This window comes from Podarcis pityusensis, assembly GCF_964106645.2.
Source record: "Podarcis pityusensis genome assembly, chromosome: 3".
In the NCBI taxonomy this organism is placed as follows: domain Eukaryota; kingdom Metazoa; phylum Chordata; class Lepidosauria; order Squamata; family Lacertidae; genus Podarcis; species Podarcis pityusensis.
Window position 1 is genome coordinate 95,643,036 of NC_138026.1, and position 26,118 is coordinate 95,669,153.

The following is a 26,118-nucleotide window of genomic DNA, read 5'->3' on the forward strand; positions in this document are numbered from 1 at the left end:
GGGACTGCATATGTAAAGCCCTACTTCATATTTATAAGCTCCAATCGGGGCTTTAAGTCCTTGATTAGGAGAGTGTGAGAGCTTTTGGTCCCAACTGGCTGTGCCTATAGGCTTGTCACCAGGAGAACATTTGTGTTAATTGCACTGTGCTGTGTCAAGGAAACTTTGATTTATAGCTGGGGTGCACAAATAATGGTTGCCGAGCGCACATGGATTCGGTAGAACTTTGCCTTCCTGAATCTTTTTCCTTGCACTACGAAGAAGAGTAGGTACCTTTCTTCTTATTTCCCCCTTCCTTTCCTCTTTTTTATGTTATTAAAAAAAAATAATAATAACCCTCTTCCCACTTTTATTCCCCCCCAGAACCGGGGCGTGGGAAGAGAATAATAATAGCAATAGTATTAGAGCGCTGAATGCTAGCGTTGTTTCAGGTAATGCTTTCCGGGTTCCGTGTGCATGATTGGGGCTGCTTGTGTCTTGCGTCTTTTGTGCCCGGCTTTATCTGCTAATTCAGTAAGTGGGAGAATTGTTCTCTCTCTCTCTCCCCAATGTTACCTTTTGAGTCGCAACGCAAGCGGTGCGACTGTCACAGAAGGGGGGGGGGTGAGGGAAGCACTCCCCCCTCCCAAAACAGCTGTGTGAGTGACAGTCACTTCTTATTCAGGTACTAAGAATAGGCACTTGGCACAAATGCAGAGTGAATTGTCTAAATAGACATTTCAGAAAGACACATGTATTCCCCCCCTTTCCCCCTTCCCCAACAGAGTTTAAGAAGGACGTATTCTGAGAACAGGATTTAAATATCTAGGACCTTTTCAGTTAGATATTTTGATCTTTCTGGTGTTTATAGCTATGCATAGTTAGGAGGGGGAACCAGCCCAACTGTTTAATCCCACTTTAAGGATAGTGCTCTGTAATTAAGTAGAACGTAACGTTCCAGTCATTTAGTGACAAATCGGTCTATTAGAGAGCAAGGGAAGGGTGTGTGCATGTGGCACTTCCTGAGCCGGTATTTTTTTTCAATTGGAATATAGGGTTTGTGTTTTTTTTTTAAAAAATATTAATCATTTCTGCAATTGGTACTATTAATTTATCACACACAATACTGTAGATGCTTTGTGTATTCAGTACATCTAACATACCTCTTAAAGGCACATAGTTTAATGCATGTTTTCTCAGCTCTTATAGGAGAGCAGAGCAAAGAGTGGGGAGATTCCAAATGCAAATTTGACAGCCTAGAACTTGGAGAGCTTGTAAACTTAATTCCGGGCTAAATAACTATGCACTGTGGAAGCTGTCAGTTGACTCAGCCCTGGACAGAATGCATAGTGTGGCTGTACTAGGAAGTGACAGTGTGTTGTGGGTACATGCCCACTAGCTCTCCATAGTGCCTGCATATTATTTTGGTGAGTTGCAATTAAGTCAGAGTTGTGTGGGTTTCTTAAAGTGCTTTGGACGTTCAGAAATAATATAGACAATAAAAGAGCTTGCCAATCGGAAACTGGTATGGTGTACGTGCGGGTGGTAAGAGGCAGGATTCCTCGTTCACCTGCAGAAGAAGGTAAATAAACAGTAGTAGCATGCTCACTGAGATACGGTTTATAGATCAGTACTCAGTAAGTTGATGTACAGTGTGGTCAAAAATGTCTTAATCTGTGCATAAGTGCAGTTGTCACTGTTCCAAGTTGAGATGGGTGGTTTTCTTTGGTGGGGGAAGTAGGAGGAGGAGAGATTCTAAAGTTAGGACGATGTTCTTTTTTTAAGGAGCTTTCTTGAATTTACCTTCTTAGAGCTAATTTGAATGATTAGTTTTGATAAGCCGCTTAAAGTAGATGCATTTAAATGAAATCGGGGCACGTGTCTTTTTGGCTCTGGTGGAAGATTCAAACTATTCTCTCTCCCCACCACAATTAGCACTCTTCTTTCTCCCCCCCCCCGCCTCTGTTAAAAGTCTTCCCGATGCAAGGCTAGGTGGATCTGTGGTTTCGTGGGCAGGCAGAACTCTAATGCACTGCAACACATCTGTCTCTATGTCTCAATTAATAGACCACACCGCCTTACTTGCTATTAATATTGCCAGTAATTGTATTTTTGTTTTGTGGCATATAATGCACACCAAACTACAAAGGCAGCTCAGAGATTAAATAAAAGTAGTGGACTACTTCTAGAGCTTGCACTTTATTTAGTGTGTATTGTGGTGGTGGGGAGGGAAGCCAGGCTAAAAACTGACAGAACATTTGGGGAGCACATAGACATCTGCCTTACTGACATTAGGTATGCTTTGATATCTGGCTAGCGCATGTTAAAGAATGCAAAAACTTAAAGCCAGCTGCAAACCTTGCTTTTGCCTTTTCAGCAAAACCAGTAATACTAATAATTTCAAATAGCAGTTAATAATGGAACAGATGCAACAAATATAGTTGCCGATTTACGCATGTGTTTGTCACTTTAATTGTTCTAAATGAAACGGTGTGCTCATAATGCAAAATCTCAAACCTCTGATTAAAATGTAACATTGACTAAAGGATTAAAGAGCGGACTTAATTTTACTGACTGTTTTAACAGTTGTCACAGCTGTTGGAAGAAGGAAAGGCAATTGAAACACTCCAAAAAAGGGGAGGGGGAGGAACTAGTTTGGTAAATTTAAACATGATCTCTGAATGCCAGGCATAGAGAGGCAAATAGATTTGTGACTTCAGATGTCTTCTCTGAGCTGTGTACGTTTACCTCTGTAGCTCTGTCCGTTTCATGAATTTGAACCCTCGACCTCTTCCACACTTCCTCCATTAAAATACAACAGTACTGAAATGAGGCACAGCTAAAGTGAATGTCACAGTGTACATTATTTTAGAAAGCAACTTGTTTTGTAGTAAATGTGATATGCCAAGAACTGAAACTTAGGATGGATGGCTAAAATTTTAATAGTGAACACTGATGTCAGAATTGGGAGACCAAAGATACTTGAGTGCTTTGAAAGATTGTTTACAGATTTCACTGTCAAAAACAGCATAAATTTGAGAGCTACTTTGCTGGAGTCTTCATTTTCTTCTTTGTCAATATCACGTATTTAAATGTGTGTTAGTTCCTCCCTCCTTTTATTGCATAGCTCTTATTTCCAGTAAAATTTGATCTGGAAAATCTATGCAGTATTTGCTGTGGGGGAGGGGTAGCTGATAATTAATAAGAAGAAAGTTAATGCTCCTTATTATGACTGCAAAGGTAGACTTCTTGAGGTGAGGGCTGCCTATATCATGGATGTGATAAATCTCCTATATAAATAAGAACACATCATCTGTGGGTAAGAACACTATATGTGTATGTGTATTAATATAATAGGGCGGTATGTATGGGGAAGAAACCTAAAGAACACTGTCCCCTAAATTCAAATACAACAAGGTGTAAGCATGCCTACTGATTAAATGAGAATGAGTGTATGGCTTTTCCTATTCAGTTCATACATGTCTACCCAGATGGGCCTTATCATACACTCCCTTACTATATTTTCCAAGTTTGGATTTCTGTTGTTCATATGCCTTTTCTGCAAGTTTTTACAGCTGTCATAGAGTGCAAAGAGCTGGTGCTGAAATGGCTGTCTGACAGCTTTTTATTTGCTGGGCCTGACCTCCCCCCCCCCCCTTTTTTTTTTAGTAGTGGTTGCTCCTTTTAATGTGTTTATGGTTCTACTCTTTTATTTACTGAGCCTGGTGTGTTGCAGCAGTAATTAACCTGTGTTATTAGCAAAGCCCTTGTGAATATCCATTAATTCTCTTGAATGGATGATGATTCCCCCCCACTGTTATTTCCCCCCCTCACTTTCTCCCCAAAGGTTTGCTGTCCCATTTTAAAGCAATTCTTACCTTAAGACTTTTTTTTGTAGATATACTTTGGAAATAATTTATATTACGGGGCATAACTAATACTCTTGATTAGTTGTTTTAAATACACTTAAGAAGTGTGAAGATGGATGGATCTCATCACATTATTCTTTTCTTCTCCTGATAACAACAGAAGCAAACCTATGTTGTTGTTTTTTGGCGAAGCATGATGGTTCAGGAGATGACTTTTATCTGATTTGAAGTTACCTTGGGTATCACTTTGGGAATTTAAAGAAAGGAAAAACATATTAAGCCTGCGGGGGGGTGGGGGGTGGAATACTTCCGCTTGGACTGCTGAGGAAAGATAAGGACCGTCTCATTAGCCAAGCCCTACTTTTGCAATTAATTTCAGAATGCATGGCACTATACATCAAACACAGAAGGTAACTTGTATGTGATTGTTTTTAGACAATTCCTGAAACCCCTTCCCATTTTAAGGCAGAGGCTAGTATTTTATGCAGTCTTAGGTTAATAACATAATGCTATATTCTATTTTCTTTCTTTTTTATTAGCAGTGTGGTTAAATAGTCTGGCAAACTTCCTGGTATTGAACATTTCTGATGCACAGTGACCTTTGGCTTTGGTATCGCTGCAAAAGCGTATAGAAATGAACACCAATATTTATTGACACTCTTCAAAGCAATGGCCCTTTATGAATATTCTTGTTATCCTATTATCAGTCAGTGAAAATGCTGAATGTAAGAAATATGGGATAAATATGGGGTAAATAAGAAATATGGGAGAGCATCTCTCTAGAAGTTTAAAGCAACTCTTTATATTACGTATGCCTTGGTCTCTGCTTCATAACACATTCATTGGGGACAGAAACAATAAACGTTGATATCTACCTAGTGCCTCTCTAGCCCTAGCAAACTCTCAGGAGGAAATCTGTGATTATGCTGGGCTGGTTTGGTTTTTATCTCTTTTACATCCAGTGGCCTTGTATTAAATTGTCATTGTCCTAAAGCACATGAGAGAGAAATGAATTGCACTTCTCGACATGCTCTGACAGTGAAATATTTAGCTTCTCTGTCTCCAATCATACTCATGTGTATATGTTTGATAGTGCTGGAATGACAACCAGCAGTCTCCTGTAGTCTGAGATCCGCATTTTACATATTCTCCACATTTTTGGGGAGGATTCACTCTCTCATTTCCTTTCTTTCTTTCTTTCTTTCTTTCTTTCTTTCTTTCTTTCCATATCCAGTTACACTTGGCTAAGGCATATCAGTGTTTATTTACACTGATATAAAAAAAATCATGTTTTTATCACAGCTGATAATGGCTGAATAGGCACATAGGCGCCAGCTTTATGTGTCTACATCTTAGAGTATGTACATTGTAATTATATTTGCATGTTGTATACAGTATACATAAGCAAACAGCTTTTGAAATTTGTTATCTTGAAGAAAGAAACTCACTAAATAACAATGTAGATATTAGATTGTCTAGACTTTTTGTTGGCTGATGCGTTCCTTTGGATATACAGTCAGCTGCTGTTATTTTCTCCTTCATATTTCTGTGCAACAGAAGATACCATAATACAGTTCTCTGAACTTCTGCGTTCATCAGTTGTAACAGATAGGATTTTAATGTTTGCATTCCCAAGGCAGAACTGAATGCATAACTCTTCTGACATATGGTCAGTTTTGTATTAAAAGTATTACTTTTAATAGAAATATTAAAATAGAAAATTAAACTATTTTAATGTAAACTTCTATATGTTGCATACACCTTTTAATTTTATTTATGCTTGTATTCTAAATGTTTTCTGCTGAGTTCGGATGCTCTTAGAATATTTTTAAAAATCCTTTATAGGAGTTTGCTCTAATTGCTCCAAATTTTATAATAATCAGATACAACGGATTCTAAAAATGTAATTGTTTTGCTCTCCAAAGTAACTTGTGTCATTCTTGCATAATGATACATGCCTGAAGACTAAATCCTCCTAAGAAGCTGCAATCCTTTAAAAATATGCATATTATTAAGCTCCATTTATTTCAGCGGGACATACTGGTGAATAATAAGACTTAAGATGGCAACATAGCCTTATTTGATCATGTAGTATATAGAACTCAATGCAATTATGCTGTATTCCTTCCTTTCCAATTGTGAAACATTTATTCTCTCCAGTCAGAGCAAGTTAGTAGTTAAAACAGGCTCCTCTATATAAATAAAATGCTTTTTAAATTTTATGAAAGAAAACTTTTGCCTAGAATTCCCCCCCTTTCAAAACACTTGCTTTATCCCATCACCAATTATTGCTTCATAAAAGGTGCTTTTTAAAAAAAGAATGTTCTCCTTTTTTGCATATCTGGGTCATAAGTTCTTGTTGCTCATAATGTTGAGTTGAATTTTCCTTTTTTACTCTAAAGGCTGTATTAAAAATTATGCCTCTAAAGGGGGAGCAGATAGCTGTCATGCTAAAATGTACATCTGTTATGACAGTATTTAATGAAAGCAGGTCTTGCTTTTTTAAAAGTTTTCTTTCTCTCCCACCTTCCCACAAATAAACTAATGCATGTGTTATTGTTTTAAAGAACTGTGTATATTTTACACATATTTTAAAATACAGTAGCAATGTACAAAAGCCGACAGTCTTATTTTTTTCTCCTTTATAACTGGAAAAAGGTATTTTCTTCAGTAACTGTAAATCTGAAATTTGTTAATCATCTAAATAATAGAATTCATATAGTACTGAAACTAAAACTTAAAATACAACTTAAGTATTTTTAAAGTATCAATTCCTAGAAGTCAAATTTGTAAGTTTAGATCAAACAATCTTGCTGTGCTTGTGTAGTGGGAGGCTGCTGGTTTGCTCCATCACCTACAGGCCTCCTTTCTTCCCAAAATCTACTTAGGAGAGTTCCCTCTGGAACCAGTTTTTGCAGGGCAGGGGGATGCAAGCGGGGGGGGGGGAGATAACTACCCTCCCCAGCCCAATAAGGGAAAGTGTTTTCCACTCGAGCAGTGGAATCTTTGGGTACCCTCCATTAAAACAAACGCAACTAGCCTTGTGAATTCTGATAGAAAATAATGGTAAAACAAAAATTCACATAGACCTTTTCCTCAGCCTTATTAGTTTGCACGCTGCTGTCTCACTTATTCCTCTGTGTCTTTTCATGTTTTGAGTGAGACAAAAGTGCACATCTCCTTTTCATCATTTTGATTGGAACTACATACCATATGTAATGTGTTTTGGCAGCACTTACCTAGCCAAAGAAAACAAATTAATATTAGCCATGCTGAGGGGCATCCGAAGTATCACAGATGTGTCGATTTAGCTTTGCTCCATCACACACCCTTTCCTTAAACAACTGGTCAAGCTGTCGCAAGATGTTGCATGGGCTACAAAGCGATTTTAATAGGTGTGATCAGACGTTGATGGCTGTGGCTTGTTAGAATGAGAACATGTTGCCAATCTGTGGATGCTTGTTTTCAAACCCACATAACAAAAAATGTGTGGAGCGCCAGCCAGAAACAAGATGACCTCAGTTCAAACTTTTATCTCCTTAAAAGCATACAGATGTACAGTCAGTAACAAATATAATGGATAAAAGACACATAAAGTGAAGTGGGCTTGCCCAAGAGCAATAGTTAAATTCCTTCCCTTATAAAGATGCAAGTAGATAAGAACATAATGTGTAACGGGGGGAGAACGAGATGGCTTTTTCAATGCTATCTGCTCTTACACCCTGGGTTTCTGTTTCTCTCTTTCCTTATAGTTTGTCAACAACAATAGTATTGGAGAAAACGTCCACTATTTTCTGCAATGTTTTGTTTTTCTTTTCATTTCTATATCCTACCAACAATAGCAAATAAAATATTAATATCGTACGCGATGGAACATGGTTGTTCATTTCATTCAGACTGCTGTTTGAAATAACATTCAATTTATGTCTTAAGTTGTTAGAAAGCAAGGGCTGACCTTTATATATGGATGTGCAGTTGCCTTTTTTATTTGTTTGCAAGACATTTTTTTTTACGTATTGTAATTACTTGGGGTTTACTGCAGGTTTTAGTTTGATTCTTAAGTTAAAGGCTCTTCTTTTTTCCTTAAATATTCCCAGGTGATGTCAGATGAAAAGGGTATTATGGCTGAAATATACACCAGAGGAATTCATTTTGGCAAGCCTGGTCCATGTAGGTTAGTGAACCAACAAATAAATAATTTGCTTTGTTTGTTTAAAGTTAAGACAGGGAGGGGGGGAACATAATAAGGAGGTGGAGCGTCCAAAATTGGGAAATATATAATGGTAGATTTGGAAAGGTGGCAAATATCAACATGCAAATAAATGTATTGACTGATTACGAACACTATACAGTATTTACACAGCAAAAATATATTTTCCAGGTTAGCAGTTTAAATATTCCAATAACAAATAATTGTTCCATAAGTGGCTTATTCTGACAGCAGTCATCTGCCTAGAGGGGATGATCATATGTTCTGAAACAGCATGAAAGTCTGTTTCTTTTACGTTATATTTTCCCAGAAATAGTAGAGGTGGAAGATGGGACTTCTAGTATCTGAAGGAAGACAACTAGGCACAGTAACATCACTGTATTAGAAAATGGTTTTCTACAGGAGTACTAGGGTCATATTAGCAAGAGCTGAGCATCCACTGCCACCAGTTTACATTAGTATGAATGACACCTGTCCCATCAATCAAGGGGACCATGGCTTCACAGATGGAGAAGCAACAATCGGCTGAATTACACAGCACAGCACACTTGGTTTAATTCATCTCATTGTTTTCCTACAAATCTAAAGGATGCTCATTCTGCTTCTGGAGTTGAGGTAGAAGCACAAGATGGGCTCAGGTGTAGTATGTGCCTGTGTTTTTCTGTTCTGCCAGGGTATTCAGCAAAAGAAGCTGGGATGCATGGGATTGGAGGCAATCACACTCCACAGCTTTTGCCTTCTGTGGAGCAAGGATTATGCACTATGTAATCAAATTTAATATTTATTTTAAGCATTTCTATTGCATATGCTATCTCCATAGTTTGAGTGGTTGCTTTCTGTGTTTACTAATAAACATTAAAAATGAATTAAAGGGAATTAGCAAGCCAAGAGCATGATGAAAAGCAACGCCTATAGAGAAAATGTGTGTTCAATGTCAAAGAAGACTCACGCACCATGAAATCATACCAGTATACTGGGATGCCATTATAATGAGGGAAGTAGACCAAGGGTGATAATTCCTAAGGCCTCTTGTTGCCTTGCTGCCACCCACTTTTTGTCTGGTATGTTTCTGGCATGTTTTTATAGAGGGACCTTTTTCATGATTGCAGTTTGAGGATACACACTGCTGGCATTTTTGTGTCACCAGTGTCAAGCAGCAAACCTGTGGCATGTTGAAATCAGTCAACAGTTCTTCGAAGATACAGCTTATGTTTGATTGTGTGTAAATACAGTTAGTTAGTTGGGTTTATCTGATAGCCTGGCAGAAAGAGAGAGAAGCAGGACAAACTGTTTTCAGTAACTGCGCTGTTCATACACCTGATAAGATTGAGAGTGCTTTCGGCTGCTGATATGCTTTGAATAAGAAAAGAATAATCACTTCCACTGGCACCAGCTTATCAGGAATGGAGCAAAATGCCAACACTTTTACATTAGCAAAAGTAAATGTTTTAGACATGTCATGCCTTTTTTCCATTTAAATTGAATAGTAGGGTGCTTGTGAGTATGCAGTAATGAAGGGGAGGACTTAATACCTTGACTAAAGTGCAGGTGAATATATTGAGAAAGAAGCCCTTGGCAACAACAACAGCTCTTTTGATAAGTGGACTACATCTGTTTCAAGCGTTCTTCAGAAAATTTCAGCATCTTTATCCATTCTATTAAATGTGTGTCCTAATCTTACCAGGGAGCACATACTTTATATTCTGACATAGCCATCATTGTTTTCAATAATGTGAGACTAGAAATTTAATCATCGCTATAATGTAAAGCTAAAAGTCATATAATATTGTGATATTTCCCAGTATATTTATTTTGTGGCGGTTTTTAAAGCAAAACAAAAGTCTACTCTTTTTTATTTTATAAAAAAATGAAATGACATGAAACAAAGAGAAGTATATAGGCAGCTTTCTAAAAAAATTAATTTTGTACCGTAGTGTGATCCTGTGCATGTCAGGTCTGATGTACCGGTAAATCCTATTGAGTTTAATGGGCCTTATTCCCAGATTAGTGCGTGTAGAACTGTAACCTTAAAGTCTCAATATACGTATAGTCAATATATATACTAACACCGTCACTTAAGTGGACAAAAACAACACATACTTGGTAAGACATTGTTTGAGGTTTGACTAATTTTATATACAATTAATTAAAATATATATAATATTTAGCATTACAAGCCGCTGCTTTAGTTGATCCTTTTAGTTGATCCTTAGGGAAGTATGTTATTTTGAGGCTGTTCTAATATCATACTATAACATTATTATGCTTCTCTTCCTGCGTGCAGATAACTTTGATGCACTCAGGTTGATAAATGGTACTATAAACCACAGTTGATTGATTTGGGATTTTTATTCATTATCCTCATTGAGATCACTGTCGCCCATTTGTGTCAATAGCATTCGATTAATCGAGACACCCTTGTTCTGTACCTTTAACTGAGAGTGGGACTTTTAAGAGCAAAATGTTGACAAGCTGATAAATGGTCCCAACCGTTCTGGTTTCAATAGGCTTTTTGTATGGGCAAATATATATTTCATTGGCAAGTTTATTTTCACAATTTGAGACCTTCATTTAGAGGAAAGGTCTTCAGTTTAAGGTTTATCAAATTTTAGCTAAAGACAACTGGCTCCATTTGTGTGTAAAATAATTTAAGTACTTACTTGAGGCAAACTTCATGCTTTAAGAGTTGTTGCTCAGAGGTTTCATTCTTCTGCGAAGATGTCAACTGTAAATATAAAAATGCATCACTGAAAATGTAATGGTTTAAAGATTCAAACTGAAATAAAATTGTCTGCCTGGGGAAAACACTGCAATCAAAATAAAGTAGTCTTATCTCCTCCTGAAGCAGGCATATTTGGAAGCAGTGCTGGAAGGCAGCAGGGCACACCACTGTTTTCTTTCAGCCACTAATAACATTGCCTGGAAATCAACAATATTACTCCAAACCACAAATACCAAATTATCGGTAAGTTACTATTGCCAATGACGTGGATAAACGTGTAGCTGTACAGCCTTGCCTATGTCATTGAAGTATGATTAAACTGTTCCAAAATGGTAACTTTTGGGCTTTCAAAGTGCCTTATTCTTTTCAAATCTCTGTGATTTTTTTTTTTTTTTAAGTTGCAAAAGATGGTAAATTTTGTAATTGTAGGTCTGGAGTTTTAGCAGCAATCACAACAGCAGAGATTTTTGGGTGTGTGATACATCCAAGTGTGCCTTCTGGAAACCTTTTATTTGACACCCCCCCCCCCCCGCCCTCAGCTGTGTATGAGCTGATGGAAAGTTCACTGATTTCACTTTAAAAGGCTGGCTGAATTCAGTTGGCTACAGATTAGACCATGGGATGAAAGGCTAGGAGCTGTCTTATGGCTTCTCTGTTGCTGCAGTGTGACTTGGAAAGAGGCTGCGCAGACACTGTTCTGCCCCCTGTGCAGACTACAGTAGAGACATTACATCAGGGATGATGACATAGAGTCATCTGGTCTCCAGTTGTAGGCTAGCTTCACTCTGCAGTGCCATGGAGAGCGCGACTGCTGTGAAGTCAGTGCTCATCTACCTCAGGAAAAGAGGACCATGTGGAAGTAAGTGAGATGAAAGCAGCCCCATGGCTGCAGAAACAAGCTATATAGGCAACCGTCCTCAAAAGCGAAGGTCTAAAATTAGATGCTTGTCTCCCTTTCCTGCGACAGTGGTCCTACAATTTGGAGAAGGGATGTAGTTCAACGGTAAAGGACATTATTTGTGTGTAAAGGACCTAGTTTTAGGAAAGGGTTGTAGCTTAGTGGTAGGGCATGCAGAAATTCCCAGGTTTTGCATAGAACTGGCACTATCCTAGTCTGAAACCCTGGAGATTACCAAGTAAAAGCGACTTTTGTAACTTCCTATGTTTTGTGGCAAAGCATAGATGCAGGGATCAATAGGCTCTTCCTATGCACTTATTCTTCAGTCTCAGGACAGTGCTCTTAACATGTGCTAAGCAGATATTAGGGTCAGATAATTTGACCGGGCCTCATTAGCAGAGACTAAATGGGCAAGGTGGAACATCTATAGTAGCTACCAAGGTGTTGCATTGTAGTGAGCACAAATAATGGGCATAAAGAGCAAGAGAGCGCTGAGAAACAAACTGGTATGCTAAAGTTGGTATCTACCCAGTATATAAAATATACTGTTTAGAGATGTAATACTATTATAAAGCGGGGGGAAAGAGATGTAATGTTACACTTTTTAGTGGAAGGGGCTGATGCTTGACAGGGAAATTATTTTTTCCTGTGGTATTGATTGAGGTTGCAACCTTAGGCACATTTACTAGGGAGGACCAACTGAAAAATATAAGACTTCCATGGGCCTGCACTATTAAGTGTTTAAGCTTATAAAGCTATATAAAATTTTGGCCTGTAGATCTGTTTTCAACTGATCATGCTGAAGATGGGAGGTAAGAATACTTTTAGTTCTCTGTGTGTCTGTGTTTGCATGTTCCAGAAACTTATAGGGCTAGCTGAGAAGAATGGTCTCTTGATCGCGCGTGTGGGCACACATATCACACTCTCTCCTTCTTACACTTTAAATGTCAGTGTTCTAATTGGCACCGAAAACGATTCCAATTTTTATGTGGGGTTTGCATATTTATAACACTGCATATTTATATGGGGTTTGCACTTTCAGTGCCATTCTTCATTCTTTATTCAAACCACCGCAAGCAAAATCAGAACTCATCCGGTTGAGTTGTATGCAAATATCCTTACAAAATTCCCTATAAGTAGGAGGGAATTTGCTAAGTTTACATCTGGTAGTAATGTTCTTCTTGTCGCAGGACAGAATGTATGCGGCCTTTACAACATGGGAGTAGATACTTATTTTTCCTTAGGCAGAATGGAATGTATGCCAAATGTATTTAATTATATATATATATAATAGTAGCAATTAAAAAAAAAAAAGTTTTAAAAGGTATTTCGTTTTTCTGAAAAATTTGTGCAAGCTCCTACACACTATAGGAAAAGTACCTGAATGTGAATCATGGTGATTTTAGAAAGCTTTTAAAACTCAGATCAGCTTTTGTTTTGGGTTCAGTAGGGCAACTTTTGTTGATGGTCTAGGTGGGGTTAGCCGAGATTCACTTAAAGCAGCACAAGCCATAAACTTGTGGCAGGCTACTAGTCGGTAGCAGGTGTGAACAACATAAAACAGGATTAACACTGAACCAAAGTGTGCACTAAAAACAGAAGCCCTGCCTTGCTTTTACAAGGACAGTCAAATAGAAACACACGGTCACCATGCACACTCTATTTACTAAACACTGTCCAGTGGGCGATGTCAATGGTCCTGTTCAGCTGCTTCTCATATTCTGCTCCTCTACCTTTATGTATGTTTTCCCTTGATTAGTCCAGATTTATTTGGCATTTTGTTTTATGTGCACCCAAGGATATGCTTTCAGCACTTCAAAAATAAGTAATAACGCATTTTTGTTATTCCTGTATTATTTTGAAAAATAATAAAATTTCTTTCTTTTTGTCTGGAAGGAAGTTCATGAATTTATAAGTACAGTGGTACCTCGGGTTAAGTACTTAATTCGTTCTGGAGGTCCGTACTTAACCTGAAACTGTTCTTAACCTGAGGTACCACTTTAGCTAATGGGGCCTCTTGCTACCGCCGCGCCACTGGAGCACAATTTCTGTTCTCATCCTGAAACAAAGTTCTTAACCTGAAGCACTATTTCTGGGTTAGCGGAGTCTGTAACCTGTAGCGTATGTAACCTGAAGCGTATGTAACCCGAGGTACCACTGTATGTTCTTGCATTCAAAGGAACTCTGGTGTCACTCCCGTCTTGCCGAAGTTTGAGGGTAGGGTGGAAGAGCAGAAATGGTATTTTTAGGGGCAAGACAGCTTGAGCCATGGGACTCAAAAGAACCAGGGACCTGAAATGGAATGTGAAGGGTGTAGAAGCTACATTCTTTACTTCCAGCACTAGTATAAACGAAAACGAAAACTTAAAAGTAGCAAAACTACGGTCTTCAGACTGGACACATAACGTAGGAAATGGAGATAGATAGGAATGCAGTCTCTTATGTATCACTTTGATAGTTTTAATGTCCTAATGTTATAAATAGGCTTTGAAAAAGAAATCTGTGGTGCTGATTTTTTTTAGTTATTTTAGTGTCTATATTTTATGCATCAGTACATAGCTTTAGAAGTATTATCTTAAACAAAAAGACAGGACTTGGTATTGAATAAAAGTGGATCTTAGTAGATGTATAGTTGTGCTAAGGGTTACCAGCTTCCACTCTTCCCTTACCCTCGGTTGCATTGCAGATGAATAAGAGGGTCTACATTTTTGCCCTTGTTGTTATCTAGAATATCAATGTGACAATTTCTGAGCTGGCTTCATTGCTCCCCAGTAATAAATTGGTATTTTATCCGACCTGAGCAATTTAGTCTCTTAGTAAAATGTGTATTTAAGGTGAGAGAGTATTAATAAATAGTCTATGTAATTTCCTCTCAGCACATGAATGTCTAAGCTGGCTCACTTTTCTTGACAACCTCAGAGAAACCACACACACACACACACACGGCACAGTATTCATTTGAGCACCTGAATATATTGAGAGATTTTGGAAAGTGCCCAGCTATCTTGTGTAGGTGCTTGGTAACAAAGCAGCTAGGTTTTCAAAATTGCTGTGCACCCTGCAGCTCCCATTGAGAAAAGTAGGGGATGCTGCGTTTCAGCGTCTTTGAAATTCTGACCCCAATTGTAGCAGCTGTGCACTTTGGTGAATTATGGTATCTAGATTCAATATAGCTAATTTAAAAGTACAGCTCTTTTCCCACCAAGCAGAAACACTTTCTGCTGCCTTTTTGAAAACGGCATTGGGGCATAATAATTATTTTTCAGATACTGTGTTGTCCTGTTTCCCCCTGTGTGCATGCATGCACAAACATGAATGTGCATGCTTCTGAACATAATTATGGTTAAACAGATTTATTTGAAGCGATAACAATTTCTGATATAAAGGTGCTGTTAAGTCTTCAATCCTGAATCCACTTGCCAGTAAATCACATTGAATTCAGTGGATTTATACTTTTGAGTAAGAATGTATAGGATTGTGCAGTACACATGTGGCAGAATTATATTAAAAATCAAGTACAATTTATCAGAGCATATGCTATGTTAAAGGAGTCACATTTATGAAGTGCATTTATGATTTTGGAGAAAAAACTTATACATTTCATAGATCACTTAAACCAAAGGTTCATTGATACCATTCTTCTGTCACAAAGTGATATCCCAGAAGCACTGTGACCTGTATAAATGTGTGCATGATTGTGTTCCTATTCCCTTCAAAAAGTGAGCACCACACAGGCACAACTGAAATTTTGAAAGCCCCACTGGGAATGTTATTGAAGGGAATGATATATAAATCCCTTAAAGAACTAGAATTTGGGAGAAGAGGACAACTTGAAGTTTATTCTTATATTTCGAGTCCCATGAAGGTTTGAAATTATTCAGAAGGCATTTTATACAAACACATATCTTAAATGCTTGTGAAATTGTAATGGCAACAATATTTTCTGTAAGCTAAAGCATTCTGCTAAAAATGGTTGCTTTTAATCACATTGCCTCACCTAAACCAGTGCTCTTTACTGGTTAATGCATTGAAAGTCTTCCCGTGCCTCAAATTGTTTCTCTATTCAAATTGGAGGAAGGAGGTGATAGCACACATAAATTGACTTACTCCTCCATTTTGGGTGCCATGAGCACATCTGCATTTCTGGACTGGGGTTAAAATATGGAACCAAGACCCACTTACTTTAAAAGATATCCACCCTCCCCACCAAATAAAATACATGATGTTTGCATAGGTTTTATTTGATTATTAAGCTGTAATGTGGTTAGGTAATAGTACGACTTAGATGATAATAAATAGAGTATATATTTTGTTTGTAGCCACAGTCCTTTGCACTGAATATTGGATGTTGTAATGAAAAGTTCATTTATTTTCATTAATATCCCTTTGGTGGGGAGCATGGGAAAGAAGTTACCATATGGAAAGACAGCCTAAAACATCCCAGTGAGTACTGTATATATGCAAGCAACCTGGAACTTATTTGGATACAGTATATAAATAGTATCTGTAAGTTTTCTCCCCTGAGCGACATACCTCGGTTTAAGAACAGTACGGTTTAAGGACGATTTGGTTTACAAACTCCGCAAAACCGGAAATAGTGTCTTGGTTTGAGAACTTTACCTTGGTCTAAGAACGGAATCCAAATGGTGGAAGGGCACCGGCGGCGGGAGGCCTCATAAGGCAAAGTGTGCCTTGGTTTAAGAACGGTTTTGGTTTAAGAACGGACTTCTGGAATGGATTAAGTTCGTAAACCGAGGTACCACCTTGGAGACTATGACATGGGTTTATGCACACCCTTCTGATTCCCAGGTACTTAGTCTGAATATCAACCACTATGACTGCTATTCGGGTTTTCTAACCATAGGATCTCCCGCTATCACGAGTAGATATGCCCTAATATATATTTGTGTTACTATTTTTTTACATCCTGCCCTTCCTTCTGAAGTAGCTCAGGGCAACAAGTATAATCACATAGCCTGTAAAATATCCTATATTACCATATTGGGATTGGAGAAAATTGTTGACAGAAATTGACCCCATATCAATTCTCTAAAAGTGTATGTGCGGGCACATACAAATGTGCATGCTGAACAGCTTATTTTAGGAAGAGTTGTGTGTAGCTTGAAAGTCTGCATACTGCATTGGTAACTTGGGTTAACAAAATAAAGATTTTACTGTCCTATATTTTGTTTTAAAGGTAATTGGTACCTGATATCATCACTGGAAATCATTCTTGAACTCTTTCTTTCTTTTTCTGCCTTGGCATTAAAAGTGAACAGGGCCTTAAAGGTTGAGGGCCTTGGCCAGTGCTCCTAAGGGTATAAAAGTTTGCATGCTTATCTGAAGCTTATCCAAACTGCTTAACCTCTTTGGCCTCAAAATCGGTTTGGAAATCCTAGGAGAGCAGACTGTCTCGCGAGATCTTAAATAGAACTTTCTGTGTGCCAGGTCAGAAATATATCAAGAGTGTTAAATAGGATTTCAGGGATTTTTCCTTCTCTTCCCATCCTCACAGCTTTCTCCTCCTTTTTTGCAAAACATTTGAGTACACATTTTCTCCAAGTGCTGTTGTCAATTTAGATCATTATCAATTTAGATAATTATTAATATAGACAAACCCTGTCAAATTCCTGTTTCATTCAATCCAAAATGGTTGTTTAAATCTGTAAGTTGCACAACCTTGCAATGTTTCTTACAAATTATAGCAAACACTTATTTTGCTGTTCTGACCAACTAGAATTAGTATTTATTTAGTGAGCAAAGAGCATGAGATAAGTTACTGTATCATAATTACGGGATAGTGACCAAACTTTAAAAACCTGCTATACAGAAAGTGTCGTTAATGACACAAGGTAACTCATGTCTGCATTGATGTAAGAATGGTGCACTTCAGAGGACAGAAAGTGTATAAACTCCTGGGGACTGGACAAATAGATCTTACCACTGGTGAAGTGTAGGAATGTGCAAGAAAGAAAAGTAGAAGGAAAACAAATAGAAAATTAGTTTGACTTTTCTGTCACCTGTGAACAAAAACATGCCCATATTGTTCATTTTCCATTGCTGTATATGAAGAAAATGCTTCGTATGTACTGTATTGCTGTGTCCATTGGTTCCAGTAATTTTAAGATTCCAAATTTGTACTGTAATAAGATTCCCATAGTATGTATCTCGAAGCTGGAAGTTAGGCTAAATTCAGTACACCTAAAACTGTCATTGTCCTTAGTAGGGATTTAGGGGCTGCACGTAACAAGGAATATGGCTTCAGGCAGAAACTCAGAACAGTTCTTTAAGAAATCAGTTGACATCACCAAATGCATAATGGTTTGCAAATGGTAAAATGGAGTTGGAAACCACAGTAGGTAGCAGCTTTGTTTGTGTATCATATATTTCAGTAAATATTCGTGCTCTAGGAATGGCTTATTTCTCACCTCCTATATCACACCTGTTTCTAAGCCATGTGCCAGTAAAAAAATAAAAATAGGGTGGACGAGGGCTTCTTTGAGAAGATCGATACATCCCATGATTATTATTATTATTATTTAAAGAAACTGAATTTGGTTAGAAAATGCAAGTGAGCAGCTGGCTATTTATTTAACTCATTCCCATAGTTTTGTACAAAGATTCTCTTCCTCCTCCCCTTCCCCCTTTCTTGCATAGCACTTTCTGCTACACTGATGATAATGTACCTGGAAGGAAAAAGCAGTGCAAGCCGAGGCAGCCAGCGTCAGACAGGGCGGTCTGCCATCTGTCCCACCTGCTGCATTCATGTGTCCATCTGGTTCCTGCAATTGCTCATTGCAAGCTTCAACAGAAGAATGTTCAGCCTGAAAAGGAGGCAGTGTGAATTATTTAGGTACCTCTAGTGTAAATAAAGAAAGGGAAATAGAAGGTGGGGAGTTGAGGGCTATGGATGGCTTAGGAGAGGCAGTGAGCCTCTCTCACTCCTGGGTGCTTTGGAATGCGTTAATGCATGAGAGCATTTGATTTGCATATAGATTTAGATGTATAGATGATTACAAAGCCAATGAGTTTTATCTAGATTTAGATAGCCTGGTTTGCCCATAAAATATAGCCTGTTTTCGGGAGGAGAACCTTTTGGGACTTTTAGCCTAAGTGGAGCTGATGAAATCTAATGCTTAGAAGCATTAATATAGCAGAAATAAAATATTTCCCTTTTTAAGAGCTTTTGGTGCCCTTTGTTAACCAAGAGTTTATAAGTGCTAGAACGTCTTGGGAGCTTTATACAACATGTGCTGTTTTCAGACAACCATGACTACGTATATTGTAACATTCATTTGGAAAGGAGTATATTTCTTCTGCTTGTCCATAGTAGTTTAAAATGTTTTATTTCTGCCCTTCCCATTTTTAGACAGTTTTCTATTAATAGATTTACAAGTGGTTTACATTAAAACAAATAAATCCAGGTACAAAATTGATTTTTAATGGTAAAACATACCTTAAATCTCGATATGGTTTGGATGTATGTACATATATGTAATAGAAACTACTTACGCAGACAAGGGAAAAGTGAAGCACACTATTTAGCAAAATAGGTAAAGTCAATATATTTTTGTCTGCTTTTAGAATTCAGAAAGAAATCCTGGATGACTTAAGGTCACCTTTATTACAAATGCTTTTTGCCCTCCCCCTTAAAAACACCCCTTATAAATATCAATTGTATATATTTGGCATGTTAGTTTTATCTGGAATGCTTTTAAAAACACAATTCTTCAATTTTTTAATACATACAAACTTTGATTTTACGTAATGCAATTTTTATGACCCAGAAAATGAAGAGAGCCAAGGTGTCAAATTTCTGTGAGAGGGAAGTATTTTCAGTTCCTCAGCAGTCTCCACCTTAGTCTAATTTTATTTTATTTTTAGCATAAAATCAGAACTTTCATAAGATGTATCTTTAAAAAGGTCTAGCGGTAGGTATCATTGTTTTGCCTCGTTTTAGATCTAGGAAAGAAAGGAACTAAGCATCTTGCTATCTGAGGTGCCTAACTGCTTCTCTAATATTTGCATGAAATTCGGCTGCAGCCTTCAAGGGGATTTGAGTGGATTGGATTCTTTAAGGTTAGTCCCTGTCAAACCTATTAAATTCAATTCTCATGCAAAACTATTTTAATGTCTTTTAAAAGCCAATAACCACTATTAGGACAGCATCATATACTTGTCGTAGAATATTTATGGTACTAGATCGTTCTATTGGCATGTGGAACAAACCAATAATCCACTTGCATTATTCCAAATTAAGATTCTATATTGTTTACATTCTGTGCTGGGCACCTTTTAAACCAGTTTTATCAGTAAAACGTATGAATACCTCCATTGGGTTTATATCACAAAAGCCACACGTGTTTTTTTTCCTGCACTGCACTGAATTGATGTACAGTGACGGGGTGATCTCCTGTTGCTCGGTCCCAGATCCTGCCCACCTAGCAGTTCAAAAGCACGTCAAAGTGCAAGTAGATAAATAGGTACCGCTCCGGCAGGAAGGTAAATGGCATTTCCATGTGCTGTTCTGGTTCGCCAGAAGCGGCTTAGTCATGCTGGCCACATGACCCGGAAGCTGTACCCTGGCTCCCTCGGCCAATAAAGCGAGATGAGCGCCGCAACCCCAGAGTTGGCCATGACTGAACCTAACGGTCAGGGGTCCCTTTACCTTTACCTTTAAAGCCTTTTAGCAATTTGTTAAATTTTGAGGCTTTTACTATTCTATATAATTATTTTGAGCTTCTTAAGGCTCAATTATGTGGCTCCTATGTGCTAACAAGTAGGAGGACACCTGTGTCTTGAGTGTCATCACCAGGGATTGGCATTGGTGTCACTGTAGAGCTGTCTAGCAATGCCTTTCAAATTCAGTATGTGGTGCAGAACTGTGCTTGACATGGTAGGGCAAACCCTTGCTTCATCCCAAAGGCGTCTGAAGTTTAGAAGTTAAATGCATTTCAAATGAAGGGGCCAAAAATGTAAATCAGTTTAACAATGCTGTCTTAGGCACTTTGCAACAGAGGTTCTGAGACTGCAAGAAACTTAACAGGAAGCAAGCTCTTTTGAAATAAATTATATTTAACTAATTCTCACTATATAATTGCCTCACAGAGACTATTTGATACTGTTTCCATATGATAGCAGTTCAGCTCAGGGAGGTGTTTTCTATGAGCTAGCTCAGTCACCATTCATGTTTGTCCCCACTGTATAGTTTGCTTTCATGTCACTGCCAGACATTTCTGGAAGCCGTTTTAGGTGGCATGGAGACAAACCATGTGGCGGGGCCAATCTTCATGCTGTGCCAGTGCACACACAAAGGCTTGCTGTGTAGAGGAGCAGTCATGTACAGGCAGTTTCAAGTACCCTCCATGTGTATGCCAAAATTATCCCTTATTCCCAGCTTGCATGATTTGTCCAGCACCATTAGCGCACCAGGTGCTTTATAGCACAAGAATTTTAAGAAAGGTCTCTGCCCCAATGAACTTACAAACCCAACCTTCTCAGTGTCCAGATGCTAGAAATGTGGATGGAAGAAGTGGGATGAAATCAAGCCAATTCACTCAAGCATACTTATTGTGAAAAAGTTGTGAACTAAGCTGGAATTATGGTATAAGGGCCTTCTGAAAAGGATTGTAATTTTTTCCTCATAAATTAATCACTGTTCATTCTACGCATTCTCACCAATAAGATTATTACCAGCTGCGTGTATGCTAGAACTGTGAATGACGTTTTTACTCAGGCTTCCATCTAGAAACAATTTATAAGCTAATGCAGCCAGTTGGACTTGTATTAAAAGCTAGCTTTTAATTTTGATGTCTGATCACATTAATGTGGCTATTTATGGCATTATTTATTAATTATATGGGTAAATAGCATCCATGTCACTACTTAATAACATTACACCAAGTGCTCCATTATCTCCATTCCACAGCAGGTTACAAATGGCAAGCGTTTTCCCCACCCACCCCAATTTGTTAGTATTTGGAGAGAGAAAGGAGGATAAGTAAAGAAAGCTGTCCAGATGTCTGGTCTGGATTTCAATTTGGCAGATGCCTCAACATATTTTGGTAAGATGATTGTTACGGTTGACTTTCTATAGTGTAGTATGTTCTAAGATGTGTGAGTTATATCTGTTGTTGTCAAATACTCCTTTTGGAAAGAAAGCTTTCTGCAATAGAGTTTCTTTAAAGCGCAGTACTCCAGCTCAGATTTCAGTTAATTCAAGAATATGGCAATTTCACCAAGAAACTAATTTATATGTGTGTCTACAAACAGAGACAAGGAGCCTGAAGTCCTACAGTTGTTGAACTACAGCTTCCCATCCTCTCTGACCATTAGTCATGCTGGCTGCCTGATGGGAGTCCAGCAACATATTGTGTTGCATATTATGGTGCCCCCCCCCCCGATACCACAATATGCAAATAACTAAAACTGGGAAAGGAAGGACAGGTTGGTTTAATAAAGATACCACTTGGCTTTCTGTTCTTGCATTTGCTGCTTAGTGTTAGCTATCTTTGAATGAAAATTCATGTGGAGAGAGTGGGATATGGGGGAAGTTAATTTTTAAGGGAGACCCAATGATTGTATTACCTCAAATGACATACTTGTTCCTGAGCTTCAGCAGGACAAATGAGTCATATAAAAAATTGGTTTGGGAAGCCTTGCGTAGGACCTGCATTTTCCTTTTACATATTGCATCTTTATTGCTGCCAGTCTCTTAGTTTTTGTAATTGCCTAATTCCCTTTTCAAAAATTAGTGAGCTGTATGAGGGAAATATTTGAGTCCAGTTAAAATGTGCTATTACAAGGTGAATCCTGGGAACTTGAGAAAATACAGATATCCATAAGCAATGACAATTTTATTTCTGATTAGTCTCTTTATTTGGGTTTTGAAAACTACAAAGTTCAGGTTGAGAAATTGAAACTTAAATTTCCTACTAGCATGTAGAGATGAAAGGGTCTCCATGAGGCATGATTCTCCAGTGGACTTTTCCAAGCACACATACAGCCAGTGCAGTAACTAAAGTATTCCACATCTTTCGGAATGCTTGAAAAATGGCATCTTCAGAAGAGTAGTGAAGAATGCAACGGTGACTCTTCAGAAAAATATCGCTTTATCTGTTTCAAGCAAGTTTCCAGAAAAAAGGGTAGATCAACTGATTTTTCCTCATGAGCTGATATTTTATTTATATGATCCGACATATTGGAAATGATTAATTCATCAGGGTTGCTACTGTAAATTTGCTGAACATATAATGAAATTGCAATAATACAAATTGGGGAACGGAATGTTTTGTTCCTTAAAGAGTCTGCCCACAATTCTTGCCAAGTTAATCTGAATTTTAGAGAGAAAATCATTTAAATGATAAGCCCATTACAGACGATCATATATTTGCTAAACTGGGGAAACATCAAACCATGATTTTGTATCCTAACCTATGCCAAAGCTGCTAACCATAGTTTCCTGGTTCAGGTGACATTAGGTAAAGGTAAAGGGACCCCTGACCATTAGGTCCAGTCGTGACCGACTCTGGGGTTGCGCGCTCATCTCGCTCTATAGGCCGAGGGAGCCGGCGTTTGTCCGCAGACAGCTTCCAGGTCATGTGGCCAGCATGACTAAGCCGCTTCTGATGAACCAGAGCAGCACACGGAAACGCCGTTTACCTTCCCGCCAGAGTGGTCCCTATTTATCTACTTGCACATGACGTGCTTTCGAACTGCTAGGTTGGCAGGTGACATTGGAAACTGGTTAATTTGAGGTTTCTTAGTTTAACTGCAGCTCATGCAAAGGAAGGAGTGAAAGAACTGCAGGTGCAGGCAAATGAGCCATAGGTATCTCAACTTATTAAGCCTTTATCACCCTAAAGCAGCCAGGAAACTGTGGCGTGAACTTTAGCTTCAGTGGAGGGAAAGCAGATGAAAGAACCTGTATGAAATTACTCCTACCCCCCCCAATTGGATTTCAATGATACATTTATTTTATTTTTAGTGCAGACTGATTGAGTGAATTTGTTTAAATTAACTAACTACAGGCCATTCTGGTAACATAGAAGTTAGAAATGGGAGTCTCAAAGGAGACCATCAAAGGCAAACATTCCTAGTAATACCTGAAGTAGTTCCCTGCTTATATCTGTAGGCTGATTTTCACTTCAGTATTCAGATACTTTAAATGCATTTTGCTTAATAGTGTCTATTTGGGGATTTTGTTTTAACAAAACAGGGATGCTCATTGCAAGGGATGATATTCCTGTCATAGGGTTTGAGAGTGTAACGAGGGAAAACAGCATTAGCAGTGGCCCTGTGGTGCTCATTTTATAGTATTGCCTGTCCATCTGTCCACTGGAATGAGCCACTTATCATGCTTCTAGGTTTTTCTCTTTCAACTTTAAGAATTATGAAAGGAAAATTCCAATTTTTCCTGTCCCTTTATGACAGGTAGACTGAAGATTGTGGCCATTTGGATTAAAAACATATCCATCACCACCAGGCGACAGGTTATTATTATGTCTCCTTTGAATATATGAATTTCATCCGCTATGTATTGGAAGTCTAAGAATGCCAACTTTTTATATAAATAATTATCTTGCCAGTGATGTACTGCATACTGTTGCCATATTTTTTTCACTTTTACAGCATTCTTGGCCTTATCACCTATAACATAAATCTTAAGCTTTCATATTTAATAAAAACCTTTAGACTAGCAGTCCCTCTGTAATGCAGAGTCAACCAATCACACATCATCATCTGACTATCATTTATTTGTTTTCCTGTGACAGATGTTTTAGAAGATATCTCATTTTAGGTTTGACGGCATGTTTGATACAGCCAGGCAGTGGAATAAGAGGGAAACCGTATTTATGGCCCATTTTTGACCTTGATGGTGTAGCCCTCAGTTAGGAAGTCTCCAAACTGGGGGGAGGGATGTTAGAAGAGTTACCTTCTATTATATGGATTTCTTGGGTATATGTGGGAAATAAAATGTAAACTGTTCGTCTTCCGTATGGAAACTAGGAAGTTCTCCTGAACAGGCAGTGTTGAAGTGCACTGGAACTCTCTAGAACACTACCAATTTATTTCAGTTGTTTTTTGTGGATAATTGTGTCTTCTTCTTTTTTTAACAGAGTAGTCTGGAATGGTGGAAGATTTCATACACCTTGAGCTGCTTAGCTACCTGAGCTGCTTAACCCCTCTGGAAAAAAATGAATGGTATTCAGAGTAGACCCAGTAAAATCCATAAACATGGCTAAGTTAGCTCTATTAATTGCAAAAAGGTCAATTCTGAGTAACACTTAGTTCACTGTGGTTTCCCCCCTACTTCCCAAATATAATATAAAACTTTACTCTGGTCTCAGTTTCTGACAATTTAGGGACATTCTTTTTGTTTCCTCTTAAAAGTTCTAGAAACATTCAGCTAGAGTATTTGATTCTTAAACTGAAATCAATGAGATTTACAGGCAATTTACTGGATTTGGCAACTGTATGCCAACCTAGTTAATGTCTCAGATGCACTATCTAATCCTGATTTTTGTTTTCTCTACACACAAAAAAACTCCTGATAGAATCCAGTTGGCTGGAGAGAATATTTTGGATATGCCAAGAAATAATGTAGTACAATCCCTCTAGCATTAAAATAGCCACATTAGATGTCAGCTGATTTTTGTGTACACATAGAATATAAATACATTTGCTGGCCTAACCTTGTACCCTTTTTGAAGCAAATACTCAGTGAACATAATGAAACACTGTGCCTGAGTGATGACTACTGCATATATTAAACATTTCATTGAGGTGGGTATGTTCGAAATTGTAAGCATTTAGCTGTAGTAACTATCTTAGGTGGTAAAGAATCAGAGAAAATATAAACCATGTTATTCTATTTATTTTTTATTTTTTTAAAAAAGAAAGATATATTTATTGGCTTGTTCATTTAGAAATAAACAGACATCTTGAGATTCTAGGAAGATGCTTATCATGTGAATTCACTTGCTTTATTCATACAGACACAGAAGTGAAATCCATTTATGCCAATTCCTTCCTGACCTTTGCTCTGTGAATCCAAAGGCAAAGCTCTAGCACACAGGCCAATAGCATAAATAGCTTTGAATTACACATAGTAATATGTAACTGTGAAAAGCCAAAGGTTTTATGTTTTTCTTAGACTTTGTCAGCATGCTTGCTAAAATCCCAAAAAGATGAAAAGGTTGTGTGTGTGTGTGATTCTTATGATAAAACACTAGTCTACACATAGAATAGTCTTAAGAACAAATATATCTATTTATTTAACTATCTAGGAATTTCAATAGTGAATATTTAGAAGGCTAGACAAATGGGAATCCTTTATATTTATTTTATATGGGTTTTTTATTGACACCAGGAAGCAAGTATTGTTGACATATATTTGTGAATGCAAAGTTATGGTACACAAATTGTTTTGCTAAAAGTG

General features: G+C 37.9%; 1 protein-coding gene across 20 annotated transcripts in view; it reads left to right on the forward strand.

Annotated features, from left to right (window-relative positions):
- Positions 1 to 26,118, forward strand: part of ESRRG (estrogen related receptor gamma) — a 483,548-nt gene that overhangs the window by 283,806 nt on the left and 173,624 nt on the right. For 8 of the 20 annotated variants that reach the window (XM_081000567.1, XM_081000556.1, XM_081000570.1 and 5 more), the window contains 2 exons: positions 7,946 to 8,022; positions 10,904 to 11,023. The exons of 4 other annotated variants lie outside the window; for them this stretch is intronic. In XM_081000567.1, coding sequence (XP_080856693.1) covers positions 7,949 to 8,022; positions 10,904 to 11,023 — 194 coding nt within the window. In that variant the 5' untranslated portion in view covers positions 7,946 to 7,948. Of the gene's footprint in view, positions 1 to 39; positions 266 to 7,945; positions 8,023 to 10,903; positions 11,024 to 21,630; positions 21,743 to 25,444; positions 25,464 to 26,118 lie in introns of those variants that run through there. 8 more of the 20 variants (XM_081000557.1, XM_081000558.1, XM_081000572.1 and 5 more) reach the window with 7 other exon arrangements.